This window comes from Ischnura elegans, chromosome 8, assembly GCF_921293095.1.
Source record: "Ischnura elegans chromosome 8, ioIscEleg1.1, whole genome shotgun sequence".
In the NCBI taxonomy this organism is placed as follows: domain Eukaryota; kingdom Metazoa; phylum Arthropoda; class Insecta; order Odonata; family Coenagrionidae; genus Ischnura; species Ischnura elegans.
In genome coordinates, this window is record NC_060253.1 from 92,738,327 (window position 1) to 92,760,843 (window position 22,517).

Genomic DNA, 22,517 nt, shown 5'->3' on the forward strand with positions numbered 1-22,517 from the left:
GCGTCCTCTTTACAGCTCCGTTCGTGAGGAGCGCCATTCCTACGCTCGGCAAGGTGGTGGTGCCGCCTCCGACCAGTTCCTCCACGGCTTACCAGCAGTACCAAACAGTAAGCAGTGGGGGCAGCATCAGCGCGAATAGCCACCTGCCGCGGCCGTGCAAGACGCCAGACGGCAGAGCTGGGAACTGTGATGACCTGAGCGACTGCCCTCAGCTGCTCCTCGACTTCGCGGGCCTACGCGAGTCCATCTGCTTCAAGAGCCTCTTCTCCCCAGGGGTTTGCTGCCCTCGACCAGGCGCCGAGAGGTGCGACCACACACAAAAACTGATCCGAAATTAACAATAGCCACAAGACTAAAGTTTCATATCGATGGCTAAGTTACAGCAACACGTATCTCAAAAATAGAAACTTTTCAGGAGAGCAAAAAAAACGATTAATGTCTTTCAATTGCACACTGAAATTAAAAACCAAATGTATATCCAACTGAAAAAGAAGCGTTGATTTGTAAATTAAGAGTTGTTCTTTGCTTGTATTATATTATTTAATGTTATTACACTTTGTTTAAGACACCTGTCTCAAACAGGCCGAATCTGAGATACGTGTTGTTAGAACTTAGCCATCGATATACAATGCGATCCGTAGTCAGGCATGATCTCCGGGGTTACTCCGTCGCTTCCCGTTTGAATGGAGTTTCAAAACATTATAAGTAATGCTTAGGCCAATCACAAATTTGAAGAATAATATACACCGCAGCAATTTTATGCGGATTCCAATTCATCTCAATCAGGGGCGGATTATGTATCAAATTTGGGGGAGAGGGGTCATGGCCTTGGTCCGAGGAGTATAGAAAACCTCCCTTAGAGAGGAGCGTTCTTCCCTGTAATTTCTTAAAGTATTAGGTACAGGGAGAATTTTTCATTTTTTAAATCTGGATATACACTCCTACTCCTTCACAAGGATAAAAAAAACTATTAAACTAATATAAAAAAATTAAATTTGATCAAATTTGGGGTGACCCCCCAAATCCGCCACTGGCCTCAATTAATTTCTATAAGTAATTCATTTTCGAATAGGTATATATTTTGAACTATTCTATTTTTTTCCTACGCGTTTCCCTGCCTAGCGGCGTAATCGGAGTAGGTATTATATATATGATTCATCTTTGTTTACATCAAGAGAAATAGATTATTCGCATAGTTGCGGGTAATATTATAGCATAAAATATTTTAAAAAGAAATGTTTAATTAGCGTAAAAATAATAATAATACATTATGAATTACTAATAAGAATTTAAATTCAATGATAAAATACTACCCACACAAGGACAACAATTACTTGCTGTTGTTGTAAACAAAATGATTCATGTAATTACGGGAGGATGCCCCTAGGCGGAGATACGAATAAAATTGAAGGAGAACACAAGATTAATTCTAAACTGAAAGTCATCTACTTCTGCAAATGAACCCCTAAATATTCAAGAGGCCTCAAAAGGCTATAATATTTTTGCTCTTTCATGAGGTTAGAAAAACCCGTATTACGTACAAGAAGCTCATGGATCGATCAGACTTTAATTTTTTCTGGATTTTTCCCCCGATTTGTGATATTCATTTCTCAAGTGAAAGTTGATTTCCGAAATTTTCCGTCCAAAATCTTCCTGTCCAACAGAATTTCCAAGGAGTGTTGAAAAACTAATGCCGGAGATCATTCCTTCTTTTTTCAGGGCTATCGCACTTACCTATTAGAATTTGAATTACTTTTAGGTTTATAATTTTCTTCCAAGTGATCGCATTAAAATAGTAAAATTACACGGGGATAAGTGAAACCGTATGTCTCTTTTCATGGCTAGACCGGTGACGACTACCACCACCACGACTACAAGGAGACCTGTAATCTTAGCGACAGCTCCAACGACCACGAGGAGGCCTCCGGTAACGAACCCACCAGCCCCAATCTCGCCACAGATATACGGACCAGAAGGTAAAGATGGAAAATAATTCTACTAGCGAGGTATGAATGCATCTAATTTAAACAGCGACATCGACTCAAAAAGTAAATTAATGATAGTAACACTTATGAATACGGTAAAACTACGGTATTTCTAATGTAAAGCGTTGACATCTCGCGACTCTAAAAAATACCTTAGGCTCCCGAGCATTAATGATAATTCATAAATTTTAAATTTTAGGTCAGAAGTTTGCAAACTTGTTAATTAATTATAAACCAAAAATTAGGCATTTATATCATAACTGTCCAAGAAAGGAGTTCTATCTTTCCATGCCTGAGTACACTGGATTAACTAGCTCCCCCCATATGGCTCAGAGAAATACAAAAATATTTTAAACTATTTTCTAGTTTTGTCATATAATAAGTGCATCTGCTTAAATTGTCAAAATGATGTAAAATGTATTTCCAGGCATGTCGATTTTTTTTTAATGTCTGACCCCCCGGACCTGGGACTCGGTTGCCTGGGGGAATCGCCCCCCCAGGCCCCCTATCTCTCCCCAAAGCATATTCCTAGCTACGCCACTGCCTGAGAATAAATATGAGTTACTTTCAGTGGAGCACCTCCAAGGTTGATTTCCTATATTGATGAACATCCAATAATTGGCCTCTTAGGTTTCCATGGATTCACAAAGTTTACCTTCTTGGAAATTGAATTTAAGATAGGATTATCGAATGAAATAAAATAACTTTGTTTTATTCCACACTTTATTTTAAATAGCACGACCCGGGTTTCAACATCAAGTGTTATCATCTGGTACAATTAGATGGGTGGCATGCTCTTAAATAGGTAATCGCGGGTGGAAGGGGGGGGGCGAAAAAGGGGCGGGTGGGCAGGAACATTGATGAGGGGTAAAGCTGTTTTTTGAAGAAAGGAGTGGGGGGTGCCTTGGGCTGGCTTGCATGGGATAAACGACAAGGAAAAAAAGATAAAGGGAGGAGGGGTTCTCAAAGGTTTAAAAGACATGAGGGAATCAAGGTTGAGGGTCGTCGGGGGATGGTAGAGTGACGTTAAGTAATGGTGACTGGGAGGGGAACGTATGGTCATACCAAAGTTTAGTTTTATTTTATTTCATTCAATAATGAAGCAATTCCACAAAATAACGCCTGAGACCGTGTCTTATATTTTAAGATAGGACTTCACATTTCAAAGTTTTTAGTGCATAAATATGTGAATTAAAGTGCACTCCGAATTTGGAATTGGGAAGGAAATTGCAAGGAACACTACAGATAGTAAAGTTCCCAAAACTGCCCGTAAAAATAAACGTTCTGGTAATTATTCCTCCTTAATCACAACGCATCGCCCGAAGTTGACTCCCGAGGAGAGAATGGCAATTGGATCAGGTTCCTTAGCGCACCACGCAGATACACCATCGAGGCTCAAAAAACACTTTTAACGCCCCATTCCACAAGATGGGGTAGGAAGGGAAGGAACATAAACAAATATTTGTGATGATAATAAAAAAAATATAATAGCATGAATGTTAAGTAGATTCATAAAACTTTTATCAAGTGGAAAGACCGCTTCACACATGCGTAGAAAGTAATTTATTGTAGTTATATGCTGGGAAAAACATTCAAAATGGCAATTTTGATAAATGTTTCTTCAGTGAAAGACTACGTTACTGTACCTAAAAAGAAATGCAAATGCGGATAATATGACAAACATTGATCCTAAAAACTAGCTCTTGATGGACTCGGATGGTTTGGAGTTTTCCATGCGGTTTTCAACGATACTAAATGACATTAATCCCTCGTCCAAAAGATGCCAACGGTCTGGAAGACTGCGGATTGACCTACGGGATGTCATCGTTCCGGATCGTCGGTGGATCTGAGGCCCTTCCAGGTCGGTGGCCGTGGGTGGCCGCCATATTCCTGCACGGGCCGAGGAGGACGGAGTTCTGGTGCGGAGGCACACTGGTCGGTAGGAGACATGTTTTAACGGCGGCGCATTGCACCCGAGACACGCGACAAAGACCGTAAGTATTTTGGGATGGTGGTTAAAAAAAAAAGAAATGCCAAAGGGAAACGAGCGAAATATTCGCCAAAAATAGAACAATCCGTAAAAAAAACTTGAAACATTCTGGAATAAATCCATTTGTTCCCTCCTCCGCCTTAATAGCTTAATTGAGAAGGTGAGACGCCTAGAAGGGGTACACGTGATTTTTTTACAGAGTTAGTTAAAAAAATTGATACATGAAATACACAAAAACTTGGTGATCGAGGGATACGAGTGAGTCTCTTTTCTGAGCTGTCATCGAATGGAAAATCAAATGTACAGATCTAGTTGATCTCGTTTGTTCTCTTTATTTAATTTCTGTGCCTAACTCTGTTTCAAAAAAAAAATAACACTTGTATCCCTCGGCTTCTCACTCCCTCAATTAGAGTCCGGAGTCAGATTCGCCCACAAACCCCACTCCATTAAAGACTTCATTTCCCATCTAATATCTGATTTCAATGGAGCAAAACCATTCAGACCTGTTAGAATTTACATAAAGTTCAGTTACCGGACGGGTAGTGTACCTATATTCCAAGCGAAGTCTCATTTTCGCCGCCTACGGAGACGATGATTATGTGTACAGCAATGAATGCCCTTGCCAATTACAAGTCAAATATTTCATATAATTTTAGTTGCGATATCATGCTTCCATTAAGTAACAAGCTCCTTTGATTGAATTGGTATTGATAGCGTAATCAATATTTAAATATCAAAATACTCAGGGTTATCAACAGCAACGACATATCCTCATGGGTACAAAATCATATTTAGGAGTATTTCCTTCAATCAAAAGTGCTAGATCCTTGTCAGCTGTTACGATAAAAAGGCGTGATTGCGACATCTTTCAACAATACTTGAACATATTACGTCAGTAAATATTCTAACACTTACTCAATTTCCACTTTAGATCAAAAATCCATACGTTATTTATGAACTCATGACGAAATCAGGTTCGATTCATAAGTACTTGCTCCTAATAGGGGACATCATCTTGCATTCATATTCAGCGCGTTATGGTTCATTAGGCAGAAAGCGGAATATTCCTTACTCATATGAGAGCCATCGTGAAGGTCAAAGTAGAGAAGTGAACACTCATATAAGATGACCCCGGAACAGCAAGACGGGAAGGCTGCTCGTCCTTCGCGACTCTAAAGCGATGTCAGAGAACAACATCTCTGCCGCATTCCAAAACACGCTTTCTGCCACGTTGGTCCCGAAAAGATCACTCACTACCAATCAAGAGAAATTCTGTACATCAGAATAAACTGCTTTAATGATCTAAATACAAAACCAATACGTAATTTACTGAAATTATCATTAGCTAAAACAACTGCAATGATGAAAGATGCAACAATATATTTCATAGGAAGGGGGGGGGGGGACTGATCTTTGCCAAAATTGAAATAAACATATGCAATTTTTCACGATTTTAATTGCGAGTGTTTATTTAAATTATAATCGTAGAAATCTGCACGTATTTATTTCAATGCGGAAAAATTCCACTCCGTCACGCTTGGATATTCGGATTTTATATGATCTTAGCCCCCCTGACGAAACTTCTAGCTCCATCCCGAACCGATTATGATGACAACCGATTGGAATAATTGTGATCGATGTCCCTCCAATACCTCTCTGCACCTGGAGAAATTGTGCAGGGAGTGTCCAAAGACTTAGACCGGGACTCTTTGGTCCGTAACCAAACGATCTACCCGTCAATCAAACCCCCTCTACCGCACTTTGGTGAAGGAAAAATATCGGTTAAAATCAATTCTTCGAGCAATCGATTTATAATCGAATTGGTAAGCTCTACAAATGTCTAATTGGTACAAAAATACTGAATGTTAGAAAAGATCGAATGCAATATTTTGAAGAAATGCGTGGAAAACGTGTTTATTATTCATGCGAAACATGTACATTATTTATACATTTGAATAGTAGAAAAAATCCCAAAAAATCTAATTGGATTACATGATTGAATGTTTCGATAATAATTTATAAATATGCAAGCACATTTGTTGGAATATCTGCTTGGAACTATTCGGCCCCATAAAATTTTTAAGAATGATCACCCGATTAAGATACTTTCTTAATGAATAACGGCTATGATAATAAGTCTTTCACTCGGGACGGATGACGTTATCATAGGCTGGTAGTCTGCTGCTGCTTGCACACGCTGCTGAGGTCAAACGAAATCGTCAAGATCGAAGTAGAAAAGTCGAGTTTGGATCGAACCTCGAAGATGGCTCGATCTCAATTTCATCGATCTTTGATTATTAAAACTCGATATTCGATTTTAATCGAAATCGATTTTTTCCATCATTGCCCGCACTATCGCGTCATGTATTTGGGTAGAAGTTTTTCAAAGTCTGCATTTCATGAATTTTGTCATATGTGGTGACATTACATGCTTTTCATTTTCAGGTTCAACGCGAAACAGTTCACCGTTCGACTCGGCGACCTCGACCTCAAGCGGGACGACGAGCCATCCGCCCCCGAGACCTTCGGCGTCATCGAGGTGAGGGCGCACCCAAGATTCTCCCGGGTGGGCTTCTACAACGACATCGCCGTGCTGGTGCTGGACCGGGTGGTCGGAGGGAACGCCCTCAGACGAAACGGAGAGGCCGGAGGCTCCGAGGAAGAAGAGGCCGACAACGAGGCCAGGAGAGCCGCCAAAGGAGAGGACGACTACGGAGAGGCTCAAGAGGAGGAGGCGGTGGAGGCCCTTGTGAGGCAAGTGGGACTTGAGGAGACTGCAACGTCCGGAGCCATACGCTTCGCCGAGGACGACCCTAAAGCGTACCCATACGATTTCGAAGACTCCGAGGAACAGGACTTGGCCCACGGCGAGCGGGAGAGACTCAGACGGTATGGAGCCAGCGTTGGGGAGCGACAGGACCTCGGCTGGAGGCCCATGAGGGCCTTCAGGAGGGCCCGGAAATTCTGGCCCGATGACAGAGAAGACACGGAGCAGCCCGCCTCCAGTGGAATCAAGTTCAAGCGCCACGCTCAGAAGGATGAGGAGACCAAGAGTTCGGAAGGATCTTCTACCACTACAAGCCCACTGAGTTCCCGACTGGAGGTCCTGGCCGACGCGCCGAGTCCCGGAACGAGCAGGCAGGGCCGCCAGGACTCTTCAGCGAGCCTCAACAACTCTACCCAGGCCAACAACACTTCCCAGGGTAGAGGTAACAGATATGGCGAGGTGGCGTTCGAGCTATCAGTGGGTACGGGTACGGATACCGTAGTGTTCAGCCGGGCCCTGAGGATCAGGCCGAAATCCTTAAACGGAACGCAAGCCAGGGGGAGATCTCTGAGCTCCACGAACACGACATCGGCGAGCCGAAGGAAGAGGGAAGCATCCGAGGAAGAAGAAGAGCTCCCTCAAAAATTTGGAAGTCCTTACAATGGATACCTCACCCTGAGGCCGTCAAAGGCATCCTTGGGGAAAGAATCCAATGGTAGAAAAGCTAAGTCTATGGATAGTAAGAAGGAAGTTGAGGAGTTGAGGAAGGTGCTCCTGGCGGAAGAGAGTGGGGAAAAGGTGGTGGAAGATCCTTTCAACTCGTTCCGGGACGAAAAGCCCGCGGGAGAAGCCTCGAAGAGCTCCGAATCGAGAGAGTCGGAAGAAGAGGGAAAAGAGGTGGAGAGTGAGTCATCGGAGGAGGTGGCCACCAAAGAGGAGAGGATCGACAGGGTCGCGAGGATGTTCAGGGGTGACGAGGATCCATCCCTTGCCGGGAGGAACAGGAGGAGGGCGGGGATCAGGGGTGAGGGAAGGGGTGTCAGCGCAAGGAGGTGGTCCAGGTACATCGCCCCCATCTGTCTCCCGTCCGCAAGGTTCAAGGATGAAACGTTCGTCGGGGAGAGGCCTACTGTCGTCGGCTGGGGAACGACATACTACGGTGAGTGAGACCATAATTTCTGGGAGGGTTCTTGGATTTAAAAAAAAAGTTAAAGAGAGGTGCTTCTTTGCACTCATCAGGCTGCACCTCGAATATGAGCAAATCATATGGGAACCAGCAAAGAATGATAAAACCCGTGATATAAATAAAATACTAAATAAATACAAAAACGTTCACGAACGAACAGGGCATTTTGCGATTTGACATTTATTGGGCTAGGAGCCGCTACAGACTCGGACACTACCCGCGAGTATTAGATTACTTGAGATCTTAATTACATGTATAATGTAGATCGACCGGAGAACATCATCTCTGAAACGAATTAAATTATCACATCCTATAGAAACGAAAAAAATAAGAGCAATTTGCCGAACGGATTGGTGTAGGAGTTTGTTTTCCCCCGTGCAAAAAATATTTTATTAAATGCTAGGTCGCAGTCGGCCAGACAAATCACTCCAACGCGCGCCTATTTTTTTTTTTTGTATTATCTCACAGGTTAACGGCAGTTGTCCTAATAACTCCCGCTGCACGCCCTTTGAGGAAGACTTGCAGCGTAGTATGAAGATATAGGTTTAAATAAGCTGGCAGAATATTCTATGAATATTCATTCAAGCCGTAAATTTATTTGCGAAACTAACTATTGCAAGAACCTGCCGAAGAATTAAAGTTGACGGGAAATGATTCTCAAGATAGCGAAAATCGATTGCTCTTTACTAATTGTAAGTATTGGAAAATAAACTTTGAACACAAGAAATCGTAGCACATATATCTCAAGATTTCCTGCAAGTTACTTCCAAACTCAATTTTTAATTGCTTTCTGATGACGACTGTAACAGGTATGAATAATTTTTAGCACAAGTATTTACTCATTTATGAAAGGCCAACCGACAAAGGAATGAAACAAGTCTAAGAAAATGGTTTTCTATAATCTGTGGGGACCACCGATTTATGCGGAAAGTTGATTTAATATTAAGGGCTGTTTCTTTAATTAAATTACATTACAAATAGGTAGATGCCTAGAAGTAATAAAAATATAAATGCTTAAAATACACATTGGTGACACTGAAGTAACACACACCGCAATAATACACTACAATGACACAATAAAAGTGATCTTATCCTTAAATAAGCTGTGTATTTGCGTCTAAATAATTTTTAGGATTTAAGAAAGGGTTCGAAAATTTCAACAGACAGCCGATTCCAATCAAGAATTTAATTAATCCCCTGTTTAAAAAGTAGTACTTAGCTGTGTTTGCCTTAAATTATTAATTCTGTTTTATATGAGTATCATATTGACTTATACAGTTTGGTTATTTCTATTTACCATCTTTTAGCTCACCCCAACCCTTGTCACCTATGACAATCCTGGAGATTTCACTCAATCTATTAGCTTTCCTTTTTGTTTGGACATTGTCCCATTCCAAGACTTTAATCATATCCATCACGTTGTCGGTTTTCTTGAGACGTCCTAATACGTATCTTGCGGCCTTCCTTAGTGCCTTTTCATTCTTTTAAACCTTATTTCATGCATGCGTATATAATTTACCATTAATATTTCACGTAACATACATCATTTGACGATCTTCTAAACCCGTTTTTTAAATTATTTTATAAACTGAAATATTTCCTTCCCCAATTGTTCCCTGTGAGTTTTCAGGTTTTACGTCGATTTTTAATGAGGGCGTCGATTCTTTTCAGGTGGTAAAGAAAGTACGGTCCAGCGTCAAGTAGATCTACCAGTGTGGCGCAATGAGGATTGTAACCGGGCATACTTCCAGCCTATCACGGGAGCCTTCATCTGTGCAGGACTATCGGAAGGAGGGAAAGATGCTTGCCAGGTGAAAATACCACCGAGGGTTTCATTTCTTATCCTGTTTCAAACAACCATCTAGACTCGTCTTCATCAAATAATTACCTGCCTACTAATTCCAATTCACGCGGTTACTATTAAGCAGGGGCGCAGCTAGGAATTAAGGGTGGGGGGGGGGTTTATGCGCAACTAAAACTGGGGGGTCTAGGGAATGCGCGCCAGGGTAAGCGGGAGGTGCTGGGGACCTCCCCCAGAAACTTTTTTTAAGGTAAATGTTGAGTTTTGCTTCTTTCTGGAGGATATTGTAGTAATCTTTACACTGTTCTGCCAGTAATGTCAATCCAATTAGGTATGTTAAATTAATTAAACTTAAAATTTTCTCTGAGCTCTGGGGGGAGTTTTATCCCCCCACTAGCTGTGCCACTGCTAATAAGTAATTACGTCATAGTGAGAACGCTATATTTTTATGTGTATAGTAAGAGTTATATTCAAAGAGCATAACTGATTTTTCGACGCCTTTGTTCATTTAGGGAGATAGCGGCGGTCCTCTTATGCTGAAGAAGGGTGGCAGATGGATTCAAATCGGTGTGGTGTCTTTCGGTAATAAGTGTGGAGAGGCTGGCTACCCCGGTGTCTACACGAGAGTCACTCATTACTTGGATTGGATCAAACAAAACACAGCCGACTGAGATGGTAGAAACCTGGAATCCTGAGAAAAGGATAACGAATGGTAATGGGTGAGTAAAATGAAGCAATATCATCTTCATAATGGTTCAAAGAATTATCAACAGTAACTTATGCCATTGAATAAAGCCAGTCAAAAATGACAACTGTGAACCTTCTATGCCACAGAGATTAAAAGATATTATTTTACGGTTACTTACTCTCCAGACATCGTGCATACGATCTCTTCATCAAAATTACCGATAAAATATCAAGTTCCGAGAAGCGAAAGAAACATCTTATAACATTTACATCGAAAAAGTAGATGGGTAAAAATTGCACCCCTGAACTTGATCACACAATACAGTAAATTATATAGTTAGAAGTTATTGAGACCAGTAGTCACCTACTAAGTTAATTCTTTCGTCGTAAATGATACCTTTCCCATTATCTCATCGCGATCGTAGCGTTTGGACGGAATATGAAGTGTAATTTATTTCCTCTTCCCCTTAAAAAATAAACAGTAGTCATATTATTTCAACGCCTAAAAGCTTAATACTAGTGCAATAAAATATTTTTAACCTAATACTCTGAGTATAATGCCATTTTATAGACGAATTACAGATGCCATGAAGTGAGATTAACTTTTTTTTTTATTTGAATGATATCGCAGAACTTCACTCACTCACCTACACAGTGATTTAACCTGAAGCTTGGTTTAGTTAGGTGAAGGTAAAGCTCACCCAGAACTATGCCAAAGGCATGTGAACGCTACACATTCAGGGTAGGGCTCCTTTCCATGATCCAAATCGTACTTAAGAATTTAGATTTTGGTCGTGCGAAAGCTTCATTCGGGATTTGAACGCTGGACCTCCCGATCAATAGACACGTACTCTACCCTCGACGCCACCACGTCCCAACTACAGATCTTACACATAGTATTTTTCTACTTTTTTCGTATAAACCAACCAACCCAAAGCTACAAACACAAGTCATACAAGATTTTTTTCTTTCAGGATTGGGAGGCGTGGAGGAAAGCGAAGGAAAGGAATGCCCGCTTTGAATTTGAAGAACGTTAGCAAGTGAGAAAGAAGCTTTAAGACAAGAGTCCAGAAGAAGAATGGCAATGCTAGCTGAGAGCATGATTAAAAGTTACCGTTCCCCATACAGAAAATTTTATGACATTAATTTCGGTGGCAATCGTTCAGTCAAAGATAAGGGATATTCCACTCACGTAGCTGAAGTGCCACTATCACGAATGAGTGGACCCCCACCCGTCTAAATGTATCCAACGAATTCAAATCTTGGTGTTTGGTGCTGAAAGGGCCAATGTCAAAAATTTACACTTTTGTAATTATACCTCGATAGCACTTAAATCTTCGGAACTATGAATTGTAAAATAATAAAGTAATAATTTTCTGCAAATTCCAAGTCGGTAACTTTTTTAGCTTCGGTTTAAAATAAGTTTGAATTTTCCATTATAACTTCGGACTGTTCTCCTGAAATGGCAGGGATTTATGACATTGGCCCTAATAGCACCAATCCACGGAAATATTTTTTAGCCCACTAGTATATACCCTTACACGGCCCTATCTAAACAACTATCCGACAAACATACCATTTTAATTTATCACTCAAAACATTACATTTTTGATACTTTACAGTAAAATAATGTGTTTTGCATTGCAAGTTTTGCCTAACAAAAATACCTGTTTTTTTATACTGATGAAGTGTCAGCAAGCTGCTGTGATTGAAGAATGGTGAGAAAATTTGTTGCCATGTAACGAATGACATGATTCTGTTTTATTGAACGGATTCAAATGACCAGTGATGAATATTGACTGTATGTGTTTTAACTATTAAGTGGATGTGAATGAATATGAGCATATTTTATTTTGTCTGTAATGTAATGTACATAATTTATAAATATATATATATTGTAATATTTGACCCTATCCATGTCATTTCAAATCAACAAGTAAGTTAATTCGTATAGTATATCTCAGAGAGGTTATGTCATGCTAACAAGCAGGCAATATTAGTCAACCCACCTCGCAGATAATTTTCGTAGAAGGAAAACTTAAAAATAATTTCAAAAAACATAAAATATTTACAATGCCGAAATGAGCCGATGCATCAATAGTCATAACTAAATTACAATCAAGAAAAATATTTAGTGCTGTATAATAATTAAACGTATAAACATGAATGATAATTAAATTGTAGTGATACATTTATGAACACCAAAGAGGGTAAAAATAAAATACAAACTGAATAGAAACCATAATACAAACTTCCTCAACCGAACCAAGCACTTTACTGTTGGTCTGTTTAAATAAACAAACATATCGATACTTTGGTAACTAAAATCGGATTGAAAGTCTATAGATATTTCATCTACACTAATAACGTAATTATTAACAAGATTTTAAATGACCGTTTTGAAAGAAGATCCAAGTTCATTCGGATACTATCATTTAAATTCGAAGGGTGTTTAATGAGAGATGCCCTAACATAAGTTAATACTGTACTATTAGTGGCAATAAATTAGTTGCAGCAAGTTGCGGCAAAGAAATTAAGCGATGCAGCAAGCGTCTTCAGATTTGAAACTTCCGACCTCTAGACACCTACTGCAACGCTGACGAAACTGTCGTCACGAAGATGAATCAACGCGAAGAACAATCCAGAAACCTAGCTGCGCTTACATCAACAAAGGTAAAGGTGTAATTACTGATTGATAATTAATGGAAAAAAACATAGGTATGCAACTAAACAAAACGTTTGATTTTTGTTTCTTTGGTAAGGAATTGTTTGGCATAGGCTTCATAGATGGGCTATGGAGTGAAACACTTTGCACTTTCCACATAAATATACAACTTACAACTTTCCACATAAATATACAACTTACAACTTTCCACATAAATAAAAACACTTTGCACATATTTATTAAATTACGGTCGACATGTTTCGCTGCACTGCAGCATTAACTAGGCTAAACCAAGAAATTAACCATACCAATATAAATACAAAAATTTACACTGAGAAATTGGGGATGGAAGGTGGGGTGGAAAGGAGGGTTGGAAATTTAAAACTGACCGTCGGTCTGGAGTGAGGTAGGGGAGGGGGGGATGGTGACTATTTTCAGGTGCTCGGAGGGTTTTTTTTCCATTAGCTGAGGGAGGTCAAGGATCGGAGAATGGAAGGGAAAAAATTTTTCCCACCCTCCACCCCTCCTTTCCACACCACATTCCACCCCCAATTTCTCAAATGGTTGCGAGTGTGCAATTTGTGTATATATATTGGTATGGTTAATTTCTTGGTTTAGTCTTGATAACGCTGCAGTGCAGCGAAACATGTCGACTGTAGTTAAATAAATTTTTATGTGGAAAGTTCAAAGTGTTTCCCTTCATATCCCATAATGGATCTCCACAAAGTATCTGCCTCATCCATCCAATTCATCTCCATAGATGGGATAATTTTGATTATTCGGAAGGCAAACCTCATATTATACAATGACTAAGTGAGAAATGGTGGTTGTGGTATTATCAGGATACAGTTTAGTTGATATCCCGCATTCTTAGGTGAGCATGAGACTAAAAGTTTTGTGGAAAATACGCATAGTAACGGCAGGGCTTCAATATTTAAATGTCATAACCTAGCATCTACTCTAACATTAACTAACTATAAATATTAGTTAATTGTGAACAGAAAGCTTCACAACGGAAATGACATTTAATAATTGAAAGATATGGGACACCTAAGGCGATTTTGCCACGACAAATCTATAAAACAATGTTTCACGAACGGAACACTTAGTTGGATAACTCGAGTTTTAGATCAGAAAAACATATAAGCCATAAAATTAAAGGTTTTATGAATCAATAAGAACGGAATCAAATGTAGGCCTATGATAGTGCGAGATAGATACCAAGTTTTTCCATTATGTCGGACGGTGGAATTTTAATTAAGTTACTCATACAAAAACTGATAGCCAATTAAGCTTTGTACTACACATATATTTAAAAATATTTATTTTGTGAGACATTCAAACGGAATTCCAATTTATATGCAATAAAACTGTTGCAATTTTCTCAGCTCTCATGCATAAATTTTGAATTAATACATTCAGAGCAAGTGAATCGCATGTAGACAGCGAAATGGTACAAACGAACAGCACACACATCGGTCAGTTTCTTCTGGCGGAGAATCGAGCCACGTTCATCCACTTCAAAAGAAATTCACCAAACGATATAAAAGATGATGATAAAATTTTGGCAATATAAAAAGTCTTTCAATCCAGCTTTTCGAAGCCATATTGATCATCTAAAATGAAGATCCCGATTGTAACCCAAGACCCATTCCAGTAAAGTATAATAAGCATAAAGTGTTAAAGTGTTTTTGAATAAGTAAGGAAAGGAGTTATTATCTGTAAAACACTAGTGAGTGAGATTATGTATTTTCGTAAACACATATGGCATCGAATGAAGGCAAACTGATGAGTGGGAGTTTTCGGAAATAAAAATATTGGATAAGAGCAGAAAATAATTATAGAAATTTACTACACTTTCAGAATTATTTCGATAATTTGCATAAAAAATCCGTATTTTCTCCTGCGTGAATAAATGGATGTCACGGAATGCTTTAACGCAACAATTTTCAATTTCTTTTTCCCTGCGATGCTAGCATTTTCATTCGCTGATGACCGCATGAGAAGTAAGACAGGAAAACGGGAAAAAGTATTAGCTGCACAATTTTACTTTGTAGTTTGGCTATTCACTCCATGTTTTCAAAATATCCATCCACTCCGTAACTACGAGCTCGCAGAGACTCTGTAATTCGTAACAAAGAAGTAAATGCGCGCCCTCTCACTTTGAGAAAAAGTAATAAATCCTATTGGAAACTCGACGACAGCTCCCTAGAGGATCGAGTACATCAGACAATCGCGTGCTCCTAACAGATAAATCAACTGTGGACTATATGCGGGCGAACAAGGTAGAGAAACTTGGCAAGAGGCTCCTTGAACCTAATTTTAAGCCTACCTTGCCACCACGGCTCACGAAATTTCGGGAGGGACTCAAGACCCCCCGGGAGAAAAAAACTGAAGTCCCGATCTCGGCCCATCCAATCAAGGTCACTTTATTTGATGGCGAAGGAAGATGAGGAATGGCGGGAGGATTTTTGACTATCGTTGGAGGAAAAGAAGTGAGGATGACGGGATCTCTTTCTTCTTCGGTCAGAACACGTTCCTCGGGCACTACCTATTAGATCATCCAAAGGCAACCACTTGGTTCCTCACGAATGGATACGTAAGTCCTTTTAACGGCGAAATAACGAGTGCGATTCGGGATATTCGTGGATGCACTGCTAATAGCACGGTTGATGTAAGATCCGTTAAGGCCCACACGGACCAATCTCTGTCACTGTAATGCGATTCTCTGATTATTTACGACCTGCCCTACGCGGGCAATAACCTCGCATTTCGAAGTTAGCTCGAGAGAAATCTGGTGCACAATTTGGCCATCAAGCCACGCATCGCATACGATCGTATGAGCGACCTGCGCATAAAGCCAACGGTGCATTTCGAAATATCCGGAGAAACTCGCACAATAATAGCGAAAAGATCGCAAATTTGACAAAAATGCATGAAAATCGAAAAAATTGTCAATTTTTGGAATAAATAAGAAGCAAAATAAAATGAATACCAGTCTATGAATAAACAGCAGTACTTCATCAGAGAGGTATGATCAAGGGCCCCGAAAACGCCTCGCTATCCCAATATCCCTGCCTTAAAGGAATAATATTGAAATCAGAAATTTAACCAGAGAAATATAAAATGACAATCGAGTGTTAAGTAAAAAGGATGATCAGAAACAGTCTAGTGTGTCCATTTACCATAAATTTATAGCGCTCGACAGGTATTACTCTCTCATTAAAATCTGTTGTTAATTTATTTCATCGTTTGTTTGTTTGTTTGACTAATGTTTCACTAAAACGAAAAAAAACATCTTACTCGCCCAGAGGATTGTGAATTGCCCTTGATTTTGGGTTTCTCTGGGTACTTATCTCACTGCAGCCTATCTCTTAACTAATGAATACGAGGAGCACAGCAATAACTCGCGAAAAATATAAAAACCCACTGAGTGAGATGTCAATTATGCAGCGCCAGCACAGTACCTATCGGGAGTTTGAAGAAGTATAGCTATATACATTTACGAAACGAATATGCTATATATACGTAACATATACCTTATGACATTTGAAATGAATATTTAACGCACAAATAATCATCAAACGTATATTCTTACCTAGTTATTGCATAGGGGTTAAACAGTATTTTAACAAAAGCGGATTTTTCTAAGAAATAGAAAACATTCGATTGTTAAAACACTTCTGCAATTACTTATTTTTTACACTGATTTAATAAAATACCGCGGTGAGCATAAACCATATATTTCTCTATTAATATACTAGCACAATAATCCTACTAATTTTTCTTGTCATGACAAAACTCCAAGTTCCGAGGTGATTCTTTCTTCAAATGCAAATAACCCCGAACACCACAGTAGCGATTCCTGACTCTTGTTCTGTTTATAATGGCAATACATCTGCCGTTGATTTTTAAAACAACCGCAGAGTTTTCAGGCACAAGAGGCAGTGTCAGCGTTTCAGCTTCAACACAATGAAAAAAAACTATGTCAGAAGGCAGGCAAAAAGTTTAATTAGTATTAAAAACATATCAGGGTTTGACTTATTGTGCCAACACCTGACGCAAACTAAGTAAATGGGACTTCCCAAAGATTAAAATTTACCTATCTCTCTTGACATTCGAGCCGTAAACAATTAATTTACATCCGCACGGTTCTATATCGTTATCTTCCATTTCAAAATAATACGCTCGATCGTAAAGAAAGGCAATTGAGATTGGAGCCCAGTCAAGGTAAAAAAAAATCCTATTCCATAACCAGGAGTGCCCAACCATGTTAATCTCGGTTACCCATCTAGCTATATTGCTATCGACAAATGATTCTACATGCTCAGCAATTCGCCAAAGAGATATTTTACAGAATAGTAACACTTCCACATTATGGCCAAATTACAACCGAAGGACATTTCCACAAGGTACTATTTTATTTTCATTATTTCCTTCTAGAGTAAAACTATTCGACATTGACACCTACAATGACAGGTATTCCACATCAATACATTCATTTCTCTTCCGGATCCGCATTATTAAAAAAAAGCCAATTGTGTTCATAAGCCTGTTTTATAGAGTGAGCTCATGCGCTAGATATATACCACCAACAAAATGAAAAAAATAACGGATTTAAAATGAACCACAGTGCCTTATGATAAGATCGATAATAAAAGCAATATTCTAATGAAAGTTTAAATCAAAGTGGTGTCTCACATTTAACAGAACGTGGTGTGCCCTCACATTGAAGACTGGCTAAAGCAATGCTGCGATCGTATTACTGATACTCGTACAAAGTTCTCGTTTAATTAAGCTCAAAGATTTGTTTCAGACAATTATAATCGGATATTTTCATCCAACCTTAATTACTTAATGCCCTTGAAAATCCAGAGTATTAAATAAAATGACCAAAAGGCTGGATACCAGTGGAAAAGTTTTCTTGGTAAAAGCATTCAAATATATGTTTTCGTTTCCATAGCACTGTAATGAAGGAGTTGCGACCCCATGTTTATGGACAAAAACGCTTAAAATTGTCTTCTCTACTGTCTTTCACTGAAGTACTGCAGATTCCTCTTGAGACAGCATGAATCGTGAAATTAAGTAATTCTCTAGCTGTGTACAGATGGCCGAGTTTCGGTCGAATGAATCTGGGGTTCCTGCAAATGGGTAGGGGAAAGACATTTTGAGTTTTGTGATGCGTGAAAAATTTATGGTTAGCGCTTAATTTATAGTTCAATTAATACAGGTCACGCAGCCTCAGTACAATCTACTTAAAAGAAACGGGGCCGCTCTGCAGGCACTGAAAATACGAGTTCACATACAAACTCTTGGAGACGCTTGACTGCGATGTGTCATACTTTGTAAGTCACCTCACACAATGGTTGCGTATTGTAAGATTTATGTGGGTGGTAACCTCTCTTTTTCTTGGAGTGACTAGTTATTGAGTTCTAGTTAAGAGTTCCATGTTCCTGGTAGTGAGGCCTATGCCGAGTTCGTCATGATTTGCGCTAGGCAAACCGACCATTGAGGAACAGTCAGCTGTTCTACTTTACTGTTAGGTAATTTTCATGTCAGATATTTACCCATTTACATCTTGATATAATTCAGGTCATGAGTCCTGGGCGTTTATTCATGAAGGACTCGATTGTCCAGACTCACTATCCAAGCTCACTTAACCAAAGTAACTATTACTTTGGTTGGTACTATCGGACTTATCCAAGCTCACTTATCTTTTTTCAAGGTAGAATGCGTTATATCGTAATGGAAGATAAAAATCTAAATCCATGCGGCTGGAAATTAATTGTTCTCGGCTCGAATGCCAGAGGAGATAGGATAATTTTAATCTTTGGGAAGCCCCATTTTCTCAGCTTGCGTCAGGTTTTGTCACAAGAAGTAAAATCCTGATGCGTTTTCTGTGCTTAAGAAACTTCTTGCCTATCTTTTGTAATAATTATTTCATTATGTTGAAAGCTGAAACGCTAACCCGGCTGGTCGATTCATTTAATGTTCAAGTAGTCCGCTCAGTATTCCAACTGTAAAATAGTAGTATAAACTCTGATTTGAATAAAGGTGGAGGATGTTGTCAAGGCGAATCAAGGAAATTTTCAGACAGGCGAAGGATCTTACTCATTTGAATGCTCTTTCATAATTCATTATGAGGATTTTGATATCAGCAGTAATTCGTAAGCTTGAACATTTTGTTCTTATTGTAAAAAATTGGGCTTTATTCCATCTGAACCAAGTGTCATTCATTATTATTGCGCACTAATAACTGATTTTTATATCTACTAGCATGGAAATGAGAGGATGCATGGTATTCATCGTAATACTGAATATATGATGTTTAATCATTTATTGTTCTGTCACGCATTTCTAATTTAGTTCTACACACCTTGGAGAGGAATAAAGGTCTCCATTATTTTATTGCAGCATCACCGCGTATTATTCTCGCGCAGTCTGGGATATAATGATTCCAAAGATAAGCCTTCCAGGAAATATGCGCTATTCTTCACCTCACATCTCTAGATCATGAGCTTCATATCCTCTGGAGTTTATGGTCGAATGAGTCTCTTGATGATTCATAATTACTATTTTTTAATATATTCTTCGTTCCTTTACTAAAATGTGCATAAACGTGCTGATCCCGTTGTTGGTTCGTGCTAATAGATTTTGAGATAATTCCTGTAGCGAACTCTGACGAAAGCAGTCGATGGGTATTATATGCGAACCTTCGGGCGTGAAGTGGTTTCCCTCGATAGGCGACGCTATAGGGAAGTCCGGGAATGGGCGATGATGCCACTGCATTCTCGATTGTGACTATAATACCCAAGTATCGACAAAGGTCGCTGCCCACTTCATGCATTCCCCTCACCTGTACAGGTGAACTGCTATCGGCTAAAAATCCATTCTCTATTAGGTCACTATCTTCAGGGAATTCTTTAGATGACGCGAGGGAGTTAGCTTCAATCAAAGCTTCGGTAAATTTAATATTGTCGTCCCCGTACCAATTTAAGTTTTCGTGTTTCCGATTCAGGGGGGTTGTTTTATTTTTTTCTAGTGTTTTCACGCCGTTTACTTTAGTTATAAATAGTTTCTGCTTTACTGAAGTCTTGGTGATTTATATATCCCAACATTAATCTCATGGTGAAAAAGGTGGTAAGCAATGTAAAAAAATAGCTTGTTTAGCGCGAAGCGCAAATAAGTTTCTTCGGTGCAAGTGTCATTCATTTTTGTTTGCATATATAACACTTCGACAAAGCGCTTCAGTAGCGAATCGGTTTTTAATTGACTATTTATTCACCCTGATAACTGTATAATTATGGTTTTTGATAGACGTGTTTTTAATAGATTATGACAGTATTTTTACTCTCAGATGAATTAGAGTTGACATTTTTTACCACGTCGGAAATTCAGATGAAGTACTAAGCAGTAAAGCGACAGGATTAAAGTTTCAAATTTATTAGATTTCAATTTGCATCAGTGTAATCAGTCATCAGCCGCAACCAAGGGGGTACAAGGCTTCTTGGGTTCCAAGAGAATAGAAAATGCAAAAATTATGTACGAATGTAGCTACTTAGGCGTTGCAAAATCAGTTTTTCACTCCATTGATAGTGGAAATTGTCGTTAGGGTGTGATAATACGCTGAGGAACAGCTATTGCCAATTAAGTTTCAGTTTGTGAACTTATGGTTCAATTGAGTCATCTATCAACTTTACCAATGATAATTTTCAGTGCTTCTAATTACTTCAGGTCGTAATACAATGTTCTATCATGCATTTGATTTTTCCCGGCATATGATGCCGAAGCAGTCTTCACGAGTTCTCCACGGCGAAGTGATCTTGCTATTGCCACGTTTTTATACACCGAGGACGATATCAGAGTTGGGTGTCGAAACGTCGGAAGCTGTCGTCTCACTTAAATCGGTGGACTATCCGCGAATACTTCATCAGGATGGCGTTCCCTTCGCATTCTTCATAATGTATCCTCCGGAAGCACGAGGAAAACTAATAGCCCTGTAATATTTGCCATTATTTGGTATTCGTATTCAATTTCAAATAGTTATTTGTATTTTTTTCTTCTTGTCTTGACCCCTATTATCCCTAGAACGACGGACTGGGTCCAATGGACCCAGTTGGTAGTTTTGAAAGTTTATAATTATGTCAAAAATGCACGAAACAGATTTTGACGCCGTGAGTTTTCCTAAATGTATGTCCTCTAAAATATAGCAAGAAATAACGAAAATGGGCTCATTACATTTTATAGTATACTACAAAGTTACATAGTGGACGGACTGGGTCCATTGGACCCAGTCGACTATTTTCAATGCTATGGGTAATTCATTTCAACTTATCAGCAATTTTCTTATTTACTTTGTAGTTTTGGGAGATTCAATGCTTATTTAGTTATAAACAAAGTAGTAGGCGATACTTATAACCAATTAGTGGGCAATTTTTATGGATTTGCTTGAAGCCTTTCATATGCTCTTACAATGTCACATTTAGAGTGATACGGTCACAAACATGTATCCACATCGTTTCGTAATGGGTAGTTTTTGCAACTTACTCTGGTTTGACGCATAGACAGTGTAAATTATCTACATTCAGTCCCATAATCTGTCAGCTTTATATGTGAGACTGCTCTAGCATCTAGCATCTGAGGTGCTTTCGTGGTGGTCAGTCAGAAGTTACGCTCGCAAGCTGGAGTGGTCTTGCTGCCTGCGGACATTTGCTTTTATTCCAACTATCTAACTGAAGACATTGAAGAATTTTAACTCCATAATTACATTTTGATACCGTACATGGTAAGTAAAAACCTCTACGGATTATATAAAAGATGATAATCTTTCATTCTAATGTACTATTTCAGTATCTACCACATTTACGAAATCGTTTACTCTTCAGATGGATTAGTTAGATGAAGAATGATTTTCATCTACTATGATATACAGCAATTTCATTATTCCTATCTTTACAGGATGCTTAGTGGTACCAAATTTTGTGTTATGTGGTATTGATGTGACTGAATTCATAGAGTGACAATTGATACACTGTGTAGTTGAGGAACTAAGAAATCGGCGTCGCCCGGCGATATTACAGTCAAAATAACTATCAAGATATTTTTGAGGTAATAATAAAAAGCATTGTTTATAATTATTGTAAAAATTAGCTATTCTAGTAAAATGATTGAGCTCTTAGAATTGCTTGATGATATCAGAAACATAATATGAGACAGTGCTTCGCTAATTTTTTCCTCAATTCACAACAAAGGAGTAGCACAAACAATGTTATATTCCTTTCATATCTAAGTAAAGTGTGGAAGAAAAAATTGATAAATTTCATTGTCACTTTATTCACAGGCTTGCTTATAGTGACACACATTTAGATTGCATTCATCTAAAGATTGTAGAAGGACATGTTAGGCATCTAATCATACAGCGCTGACAGGAAGAGGG

At 39.0% G+C, this 22,517-nt stretch overlaps 1 protein-coding gene across 2 annotated transcripts in view; it reads left to right on the forward strand.

The window, feature by feature from the left end:
• LOC124163698 overlaps positions 1–12,324 on the forward strand; it is a 186,377-nt gene extending 174,053 nt beyond the window's left edge. Inside the window, exons 6-12 of one of the 2 annotated variants that reach the window (XM_046540764.1) lie at positions 16–304; positions 1,846–1,976; positions 3,766–3,979; positions 6,421–7,901; positions 9,600–9,739; positions 10,242–10,448; positions 11,391–12,324. In XM_046540764.1, the coding sequence (XP_046396720.1) occupies positions 16–304; positions 1,846–1,976; positions 3,766–3,979; positions 6,421–7,901; positions 9,600–9,739; positions 10,242–10,400 (2,414 nt within the window). In that variant the 3' untranslated portion in view covers positions 10,401–10,448; positions 11,391–12,324. The remainder of the gene's footprint in view (positions 1–15; positions 305–1,845; positions 1,977–3,765; positions 3,980–6,420; positions 7,902–9,599; positions 9,740–10,241; positions 10,449–11,390) is intronic. The other variant, XM_046540765.1, reaches the window with a different exon arrangement.
• The last annotated feature ends 10,193 nt before the right edge of the window (positions 12,325–22,517 follow it).